This window comes from Melitaea cinxia, chromosome 14, assembly GCF_905220565.1.
Source record: "Melitaea cinxia chromosome 14, ilMelCinx1.1, whole genome shotgun sequence".
Taxonomy (NCBI): Eukaryota; Metazoa; Arthropoda; class Insecta; order Lepidoptera; family Nymphalidae; genus Melitaea; species Melitaea cinxia.
The window spans coordinates 8,354,276-8,365,445 of record NC_059407.1 but is presented as its reverse complement, the minus strand read 5'-3'; the positions used below and the strand labels follow the sequence as shown (position 1 = coordinate 8,365,445).

Sequence of the window (11,170 nt, the reverse complement as noted above, 5' to 3'; positions counted from 1 at the left end):
TCAAATAGCTTGAATCCAGGAACGTACGGAGACTTTTGAACGTTTAGTTTGTCTAAAGCTGATATTTATCTTAAAGAATTTATAAAAACGATAGCAATGTCAAACAAAGTCGCGTGTTCAGCTTCACAGCAGTTAGTTTGATGATTATAGTTGTACAAAAGTAATTAAACAATATATTTTTTGATAATTAACAATCAGAATAAATTTATAAATTAGTACCGTAAATGCTAAGACTAATACGTGATACATTTAATGACAAAGAGGAAAAAAAGCGTAACACAATGATTGATCCTTCCAAGTGTCGAAATGGGACTTAAATTTGATTCAAATCACGCGTGGTCCAATGCCAGAGACGTAGCCACGTTTGGAACGTGTTGCGCCACTTTTTAACAGACTACTATAAAACGTCCACTGAAACTGACAAAGATCATCACTTCTTTACTTGCAGTAGCATCAAAAACACAAACTAAATCAAAATGATGAAAATTGTAAGTATACGCATCATAATAACATTATATTATTTCAAATAAACATTATAAATTGAAATGATATCTAACTTTATTAACATGTTCATTTTTATAATTTTAACAGATTGTCCTCGTCCTAGCGCTGGCCGCTATTGCTGCTGCCAAGCCATCTCTAGTCAGCGCGCCTCTTATTGCCGCCCCAGCACCTGTAGTTACAGCTACCAGCTCTCAGTACTATCATAGAATCAATAATGGTCTTGCTGCCTACGTAGCTGCCCCTGCCGCTTATGTTGCCCCTGCTGCTCCTTATGTAGCTGCTGCACCAGCTCCTTATGTAGCAGCTGCTTCAGCACCTTATGTGGCCGCAGCTTCTCCTTATGTCTATGCTTACTAAAAATTGCCATTCCTAATACAGAAGAAAAGAAAGAAAGATGTGATATTATGAAATAAACGCTGTACTATATAAGCTTGTCTTTTTATTATTCATATCAAGAATCTTATGTAAGGTGAATCGTAGTGATGAAATGAATCAGTAAAAAAAAAAATTCATGCCGACATAAAATGGTTGGTTTTAAATAACAATTCAAAATGAATAAAAATAATTCAGATATTTGTTTAATTAGTTGGTTATTAAAGAACTAGTAAGATATTTTTTTCTATATTAAAAGTTAAATACTTTTTAGTTTTTTTTTTTATTATTTTTGATGAATATTATGGTACGAATCTTGTCCAAATAGAATGGTGCCAAGAATGCTGGTATGCACCTGCCCTTTTGTCACCAATGGAGGCAATAAGACGAGGTGTTATCTTTTTACTTTTTAGTCTTTTTTTAATAATATTAAAAAGGTTCATGTAAATTTTTAGACACAATGGAAATAAGTCCGTCAAGACGATCCATTGTTGTTCTATTTTTTTTTTTTCATATTTACGAATCACTTTATATGCTACGAGTAGTATAAATTACCACACCTTGGTTCATCAAAATGAAAGTGTTAACTTGAAATTTACAAACACTCATTATTTTATTAGCTCCTTTCAAGATATCTATAGCAATATTCAACGAAAAAAAAAAGATTTGTTTCTAAATTAAAGATTTGTTTGGAATGGTCGAAATATAGGCTTACTTATTTTACGATTTACTCAATATTTCCATGTTATTTACCAAATACTGAAAATAGGCAACAAATCCGATGTACTTACGCAAAGGGCTTATTAACGCCGACGATCGCGGATTTGACTCCTAGTCTTGATGTTACTTTGGGCAGGAAATTTTTCCACCATCACGCCGTGGAAAAACTTCGCATATTATGCTTCTCCCGTTCCGTCTCATATATAAAGAAGTCACATTTGCTCAGCTATGGAATAAAACTATTTCAGTTTATCATTAAGAGAGAGATTGAATACCATAAGATTCAGCTTTCTTCTCAATCCAATTATGGTCGCCCATCAAGTAAATCGAATAATAAAGATAAGGTATATACCATTTAGATTTTAAGTGTGACCTATTTTTGAAGTTTAGTCCTTAAGAATCGATTTTCATATAAGGATACTGGTATGAAAAAAATATGAGGAATAAAATCTACTAAAAGATGGACCACATTATAGACACAGCTTTATACTATTTTATTATATTCTATTTATATATTTATTTTTTTAATTTTATTTTAATTTAATTATTTTTAGTTATTAATACTTATTTAGTATATTATAGGTCTGTTATTTATATATTTATATTACTAACATTCTATTTCTAAATCTATGACAAGTGACAATGATGATTCGTTCCATTCTATTTCCTCTTCCTCTTCTGCAATTCGGAGTAATGACTCCAGTTTTTTTAGCATTCCCTCTCTTAGCGAAACTCTTGACTTTCAATTTAAAGATGTTTCAAAAAACTTTAATATCATCCACATTAACGCGCAGAGTATTCCTGCACACTATCCCGATATTCTGTCATCTTTTCAAAATAAAAACATTCATGCGATCTTGGTAAGTGAATCTTGGCTTAAACCCTGTCTGCCATCATCTTCCTATTCCCTTCCAGGGTTCCAATTAATCCGTAACGACCGTGTTGGGCGAACTGGTGGTGGCGTTGCCATCTATCTTCGCTCACACATTTCCTTTAACATCATCAGCAAATCCATTTCTCACGATGGACATGGCCCTGATCACCTCTTCCTTGAACTCCTTTTATTTAGCACAAAGCTCCTTCTAGGTGTCTATTATAATCCATCACTTACTATTGACTATTTTGCATCCTTCGAAAATCTGTTAGAACTATATACTCCTCAATATAGCCATACGGTAGTGATGGGTGACTTTAACACGTGCCTGCTTAAGCAAGACTGCAGAGCTTCACGCTTGCGCTCTCTTGTGAATTCCACAAATTTGTCCATCCTTCCCCTGAATCCTACTCACTCTTATCCTAACTGCTCTCCCTCTCTTCTTGACTTGATCCTTGTCTCTTCATCTGATCACGTTGAAAAGCATGGTCAGTGTCCAGCTGATGCATTCTCTTACCATGATCTCTTATATCTTTCCTATAAAATTAGGCCCCCAAAGGCAAAGTCAAGAATTTTTCTGCAGCGTAGTTTTGGAGGCATGGACTTGAGCCGTTTACGTGAAGATGCTGCTGGGATTGATTGGGATAGAGTATTTGCCGCATCTGCGGTGGACGAAAAATTGGCAGCTTTTAATTCTCTCCTGACCCAGCTATTCGATACACACGCTCCTGTTCGACCTGTGCGTATTAAGCATACTCCTGCTCCCTGGTTAACAGCTGAAATAAGAGCACTGCAGCAGTTAAAAAATAAAGCTAAAGCTCGATATAAATCTAGTCCGAGCCTATCTAATAAGGAGAAGTATAAAACTCATCGAAATCGTTGCAACAAGGCTTGTAGAGATGCACAACGACGCCATATCCACACATCTATATCAGAGGAAGCAGATCCTGGAAAAATCTGGAAATTTCTAAAAACACTTGGAGTTGGCAAAGTCAAACAATACGTACCTTCAAATTCCTTTGATCTCAATAATCTCAATAAACATTTTACTTCTTCTGTCACTATAGACAGTGCGACTAAAGCCGATACCCTTAGTCATCTCTCTGCCATTGAAACTCCTGACTCTTCGTCAACTTTTACCTTCACACAATTGTCTGAATGTGATGTTAAGAAGAGCATATTAGCTGTTAGTTCTAATGCAGTGGGCTTCGATAACATCAGCCGTAATATGATCATTCCTATAATAGACTCAGTCCTTCCTGTCATAACCCATATTTTCAACGAATCCCTAAGTTCCAATACATTTCCTACTAGCTGGAAAGACGCTCAAATCATTCCCCTACCTAAAAAACCTAATTCCTCTACGTTTTCCGATCTTCGCCCGATAGCCATTCTCCCTTTCCTGTCCAAAGTTTTAGAGCGTCTTGTCCATCAACAGCTAACTTTATTTCTCTCTTCCAATGATCTCCTAAATCCTTATCAGTCCGGTTTCCGTAAAGGTCATAGTACGGCAACGGCCCTTGTGAAAATCACTGACGACATTAGGCGGGCAATGGACGGTCAGAATCTCACCGTGTTGACCTTGCTGGACTTTAGCAATGCGTTTAACGCGGTGGATTTTGATTTACTGCTGGCTGTTTTATGCTCACTTAACATATCTCCATCAGCAATTGATTGGTTTCATAGTTACTTGTTTGGTCGTCGGCAGCGCGTTCGTGTCCAGGATTCATATTCAGACTGGTCCAACGTTAATGCTGGCGTTCCGCAAGGTGGCGTGTTGTCTCCGCTCTTATTTTCGATCTTCATAAATTCAATAACTCTCCGCATATCTTCTCTCTACCACTTGTATGCCGATGATCTTCAAATTTATTCTCACGCTAAGTTGACAGATTTACCTACGTCAATAAGCAATTTAAATAATGACTTGAAGAACATATATAGATGGAGTAACTCCTACGGATTAAACATAAATCCCTCAAAATGTCAAGTCATTATTATCGGTAGTCCTAAGCTTGTGTGTCGAATAGATTGGTCACTTATACCACCAGTCGTTTATAACAACGCCGTAATCAGTTACAGCGACACAGTCAAAAACCTCGGAATTATCTTCGATAGACATCTTTCTTGGGCAACTCAGCTGAGTGAGATGAGCCGTAAACTATTTGCAGCTATCGGATCACTACGACGACTGCAATATTTCCTCCCTTTGCCTACCAAAATTACATTAGCACAGTCACTCCTTCTACCAATTCTTGACTATGCTGACACTTGCTATCCTGATCTTAAAGAGGAGCAATTAAATAAGCTTGAGCGCCTTCAAAATCTTTGCATACGGTTCATATTTGGTCTTCGCAAATATGACCACGTTTCCGAATTTCGCAGTTGTCTCAAGTGGCTTCCGATACGCTTTCGCAGGAATACTCACATACTCTCGCTACTATATTGTATACTTTTTCATTCTGATACACCTCTGTACCTTAAGGAGCGTTTCAAGTATCTTTGTAATACACACGAACGCACCCTTAGATCTGAGTCTACTTTGATGCTCGAAACCCCAGCTCACACTACTTCTTTTTACTCCAATTCTTTTTCAGTTAAAGCTGTTCAACTTTGGAACGCTCTACCTCTTCCTATAAAACAAGCCCAATCCCTGTCTTGCTTTAAAAAATACCTCAAGGCGCACTATTTGTCACTTAGTACGTCATAATTGTTTTTATCTCTGCATAACATATTGTAGGAGTATCGCTTCACTTGTATTTTGTATTCTATGCTATTATTCATATTATATGTATTTCGTTTACATGTAGGTATAGTATTTTTATGCGTATGTATATGTGTATGTATGTCTGTGTATATATATATATATATATGTTTGTATGTATGTATCTATGTATGTATGTATGTATTGTGCTGTATATGTATGTGTATTTATACTCGATAGTTTGATATTGTTCTAGGTGACACTAATTGTCACTTCTCTGTATACACTTCCCCTACCGCTTTTTCACTACGCTGTGTCCTATATGCCCAAAGGTTGTCTGGAAGAGATCGCTACTCTAGCGATAAGACCGCCTTTGTACACTGTTTTATTTTTATTTTATTTTTATTTGTGATATGTTATTGTGTTGATTGTTGTTGTGTACAATAAAGAGTATCTATCTGACTTCGTTACGTTTTTGTTAACGCAATCTACTCTAACCTTATTGGGTTCCGATAGATGGCCTTACGACGTTTTCTAACAACCCTATTGGCTTCCGATAGATGGCGTTATTTGATTCGTCTATTTACCATTTTATACAATATTAATCTTTTTCTTAGACTAGTAAGCCTTCTTGTGCCTATTTAGAAAGTCGATCTGATGGAATAAACTCCAATTGTGCGTGGGAGCTGAAACACACACTTTTTTTTAATTTTTAGCTTTCATTCCTCTCAAATTGAAATCTGATACTCATTTATCGTAAATGTGGCTTTTGTATTTACAGACTTACCCATTTGCAATTTTATTCATGTTTAAATCTAGAAGAATACAGATTTCTTATTTTTTTATGTAATGAGTTCAATCGTCAAACGCCTGTAAAGATGTCAGATACACTTCATCTGAAAGCGAAAATACGAAAATATTTATTACAAAAAGCTAAACCGGTGATTTGAGTTTTTTGACCTCTTGACGAAGTTCGTTCAACTTTTCGGGATTTACGCATCTTTAAATATAGCGGATTAACTCTAAACATTTAGTTATATAGTATATAAGTTTTATTAATATTAATACAACAGTTTTCATGTGATAAACGTTCAAATAGGATGACAGACAGCTTAAAAAGTTTAATTTATAGATGCTTAAAAATATCAAGAATATCATAATTGCATTAATTCAACTCGTTTAGTTATTAAAAAAATATAGTGCTTCTGAATCATATAGTTTGTTTCAAAGTATAAAAGATGTATTTTTCCACGTTTATATAAGAACAATTGATAAAAGCGCCTACATTATTTGAATTGCTAAACAAGAATAACGGAAAAATGTAATTCAAACTTACAGGCGTCATTCGTTTTTTTTTTTTTTTTTTTTTTAATTTCATTGTGCCCCTTGATTGAATTTTTATTTTATCAACATTGTTTAAGTATTTCTGGTTGAGAGTAAGAACTTGAAAATTAAATCTTGTAAAATTAATAAATAAACACTGTTGTTTTTAAGTAAAAATTTATTCTTATTCGTAAGATGTCATACGTTACAAATTGGATATTTCACTGTTGTTTCAGTTATAAAAACGCAATTAACTCAATTGGTAACTCAATTACTAATTAAGAATGTCAAAAAAAAACGAGTGTGCTTTAAATCACACGACTGAAGTAAAAGTTACGAAACGTATTTCTCTCTCTCTCTCTTTAACTTCACTAACTTATATCTCTATAAAAATATAATGGCACTGCGAAGCCGACGATATGATGTAACATTCATATTTTTCACTCATCATCACTTCAGCCTGTCACAGTCCACTGCTGGACATAGACCTTTATATTTTTAATAGCAGGCAACACATGCACACTATGCACTAGTTAGTTCATTGTAATATGAAACTTTGAATAGTTACGGGTCTCTGTAAAGAACTCACTATAGACGGCGCCACGGTTCGCTTAAACCGAAAATAAAAATCATCCTTTTTTCTAATTACACTCATGATTTTTTATTTAAATAACCAGTTCATATTTTTTTACTATTATGTCGGTAAATCGGAAAATATTATTCATATTTCATCAATATGTAATTTGTATTTAAATATGATTTCCAAAAAACACGATTTACTAAAAATACCGAGCTAAGCTTGGTCACCCAGGTACTGTTAGGTTAGGTTAGGTTATATTATTCATATTTCATCAATATGTAATTTGTATTTAAATATGATTTCCAAAAAACACGATTTACTAAAAATACCGAGCTAAGCTTGGTCACCCAGGTACTGTTAGGTTATACAAGAACTGCGAAGTTTCACGCTTTTTAAGTTACGAAATTTGTCGGCACCAAAGAGAGCTAATTAAATGATTGTTGATCGCTAAAATAATGAGTTGGCAGAACATTTCTAATACTATCGCAATGTAAGTAATAAATACTTTTAAGTTTATTAATATGCTTTGATTGTTGTTGATGGTTACTACCAACGTTTTGTGACGTTTTTCCTGCGCCTTTTAGCAATTCAACGCACGTTTTATTTTACAGAAAGCTAAATTGGAAGAATTCATGAGGATATCATTTGTCTTTTAGACAACAGTGAAGATGTTTGTTTAGTGTACATTAGTACGAATGTTTTGTGTGTATATAATTTTTTAGTGTGACAATTTATGTTTTTTTTGTAAAGAATATTTTTATAAATGTACTAAGCATTCTAAGCTTAATCTTGGTTTAAGTTAGTCGTTTTTGAATAAAATGACTTTTGTCGCAGGTTTTAAACAAAGTTTCCATTTATTGAATACATTCACTTATAAGTGATGATAACCGGTACTTTCGCATGTCCACATCTAGTTATTATTATTCCTACGTCGTAATTTCAATACGATTTTTGTAGCCATCAAGGCTCATGTCCTTACCTATTGCAACATTAGGTATTCCGCTACACGGGTTACATTGCCACACCGCGATGCAAAATTTGTTACACCTATATAAAAGCGAGCACCCCATTTTCTATGGTCCGCATTTCAATTCAATAATTGTCTCATTGGAGACGTTCCATCATGCTTGTGACGGTATAACATCATAACTTATATATTTTAAGACATAATTACTATAACTTGTACTTATATTAATATATTTTCTTTCAACAGGTGATATTATTGTCAATGACATGCAGTATCGTCAAAAGCTCTGGATTCCACCCTATTGCACCTGCTGGTACTGCCCCGGTGGTTACAGCTGCGAGCTCACAATACTTTGAAAGAACGTTTAATCGTCTTGTTGCAGCACCACTACAGCCATTTATACCCGTCGCACCAGCATTGCCTGTTGCACCAGCCCCTGCCCCTACTATACCAGTTTTACCTCTGCCACCAGCTCGACCAGTTATTGTAGATGCAAAATCTACACCTGTAGCTGTAATTCCAACAAACCCGTCACCACCACAAAATGGTCAGGATCCAAATATCGCAATAGCAGTTGCAACTGCACATGCTGCTGCTCCTGTTGCGACAATACTTCTTCCACCTTATCCATTTGGATTACCCCCATCATTTGGATTTATACCTCAAGCGCCTCAAGCACCGTTACAGCCAACAGAAAGTCCTACTTTTGACAGAGAATCGACAACGAGAAAAACAACTACAACTCAAATAACAACAACAGAAAGAGAGCAAGAAGCTACAACAGCGGTCCCTTCAAACATTGATAATAGTTTTGCACAAGCTTTACCGTCTAACCAAGATATTAATTTCAAACAATATTTAACACCATCTCCCGTTCCAAGACCTGCACCGGTTTATAGGCCGCAAAATGTCAAAACTAACGTGGAAGTTGTACCTGTTCCATTGGAGTACATTGCCCCACCACCACTTAGCTTACATCACCACCATCACCATCAACACCATCATCACCACCATCAGCATCAAGCGCTTAAAGTAGTTCCACATATTCATAGTTTTATTCCAAAGACAAGAATTATAATTAGGCCTGTAACTTCACCCTTAAGAATACGAAAAGTTAGTATTCCAGCAGGTTTTGCATCTTATGGTCCACCGAAATCAGGTAAAAAAGTTGTGAAAAGGTTTCCACAAAAAATTAAATTCAAATCGAATGCTGAACCTACGACATTTCGTCCCTTAAACCTGTCCTATAATAAGTTACCAAGGCTATGATTGTTACGATAATTTTTATTTATCGACTTTTTATATTAGTAAGTAAAATATAGCTAAAATATACACTTGTTAAGATGGACACTGTAAATATAATATATTTATATTTTTTATACCTTGATTTTATTTCACTGGCCTACAAAAAATTATATAAAATCTGACTTTTTTTTCTATTGATTTTTATTGAAATTGGGATTTTTTGTTATTTTATTGAATAAGGATAATTATATAGTTGTATATAAAGCATTTCTTCTGAAATTAAAAACGTCACTAAACGTTTAATACTAAAAAGGTGTAAAATAATAAATAACAAAATAATGAATGTGTTTATATAATGAATAATAATAATCATAATAATGATAATAATAAAGCTTTATTTATTTCTTACACATTAGTTTATATTAATTCTAAATAATATTTGTAGTACTCGTATAATACTTATTCTAGTTTGTTAGTATGTTATTAAACTGCGTTAACGCGTTTTGTTGTAAGGACCGCTCTGGCGGTGAAAGCCTCCTCCATTTCCTTCCATTTCGCTCTGTCTCTTGCCAGTCTGCTCTAGGTATTTCCCACCGTAGCAACTATGTCATCACTCCATCTTTTGAATAGATTTTTTTTAATACTTATTCGATTAAACACTAAAAGCACGCATTTATATATATTATATTACATAAGGTCTAGTACAATGAGTTGTGTTTATTATACAACGTATCACGGTTTTTGTCAATTTAAGTGCTAACTAATATAGTACTTGTATTATTACCTAGTCCAGATTTGATACCGGAAATTTAGATATAAACTAGTCAATGTCTAAATGTCGTAAACATAGGAAAAGCTTTACATTAAAACATACAACAACTATCTCACAAAAAAAAAAAAAACTAATATATAAGAGATATCTCACACAAAATGTCGATAGTTATTGTAAAAGACAAACCTTAACATTAATTTTGATGTTTTTTGTTATTTATTTTTAACCGACTTTAAAATAAATGTATTTTAGGGGATAATTTTGTCGTTTCTGAACCGATTTTGCTGATTCTTTTTTTGTTGGAATGTAGATATCCTAAGGGTTGTACCATGATAAGGAAACCAGGATCAGATAATAGAATCCCAGAGAAATCAAGGAAACCCTCTAAAATCATAGTGATGACTAGTACGTTCGTTAATTTGTTTCGTCTACAAACGTAGTATTACTTGTCAATGTAATTGAAGTCGGTTTTTTTCGTTTGCTAGCAAACACAATTACACATATACCATAAAATACTCGTTAAAGGAGGTCGTGACGTGCTTAACTATAGACAGTACCTAATAAATTCTTGAAAGAAACAATTGACATTTTTTTTCCATTTTGACATCTCAAAACACTTAGAGAACGACTATATGAGCAGCGGGTTATATGCTGTTGTTAAGTGATTACTTGTCTCCTAAGGAAAGACGGGTCAATTTTCGGCTGTCGGTAACAGACTTGTTCAGTCAGTCTAATTCTTTTTGAATTTACTTCATCGTTTAATACTGACTAACATTCCCTGAAAACTACCCTGTGATTTTTTTTGTAAATGGAATTTGTTATTAATTTTGCTTTTTTAATGTATTATTGTGTTTATTTGTTATAATAAAAATAATTTAATATGTTTCACTGACATAATTATGATATCAATTAGTGTAGAAAAAGATGATTTTGTAGAATTATCCTCTTTGCTAAAGTTAAATTTTGTTGTGGTTGATTAATGGATGATTGAATGATTTATAAATTGAAAAAAATAGCAAATTTTTTCTACGCATAATAAGAGAAAAAAATCGTAAAGGATTGTTGCCAAGTAGTCATAGTTACGAGTATCAAGCGAAAATCATACGGAATTG

General features: G+C 34.0%; 1 protein-coding gene across 1 annotated transcript; it reads left to right on the top strand.

Annotated features, from left to right (window-relative positions):
* Positions 1-377: 377 nt before the first annotated feature.
* On the top strand, positions 378-9,420 carry LOC123659906. Its single transcript, XM_045595068.1, has 6 exons — positions 378-488; positions 592-846; positions 2,391-2,456; positions 3,054-4,234; positions 8,188-8,209; positions 8,288-9,420. Exons 1-6 carry the CDS (start codon positions 477-479, stop codon positions 9,308-9,310), a joined length of 2,559 nt encoding a protein of 852 aa, XP_045451024.1. The 5' UTR covers positions 378-476; the 3' UTR covers positions 9,311-9,420.
* Positions 9,421-11,170: the final 1,750 nt, after the last annotated feature.

Excerpts from the sequence above, each read along its gene's own strand:
- LOC123659906 (XM_045595068.1), top strand. Across the intron at positions 847-2,390 it reads TGGCCGCAGCTTCTCCTTAT|AGTATTCCTGCACACTATCC; the intron begins GTCTATGCTTAC and ends ATTAACGCGCAG. Across the intron at positions 8,210-8,287 it reads GTTCCATCATGCTTGTGACG|GTGATATTATTGTCAATGAC; the intron begins GTATAACATCAT and ends TTCTTTCAACAG.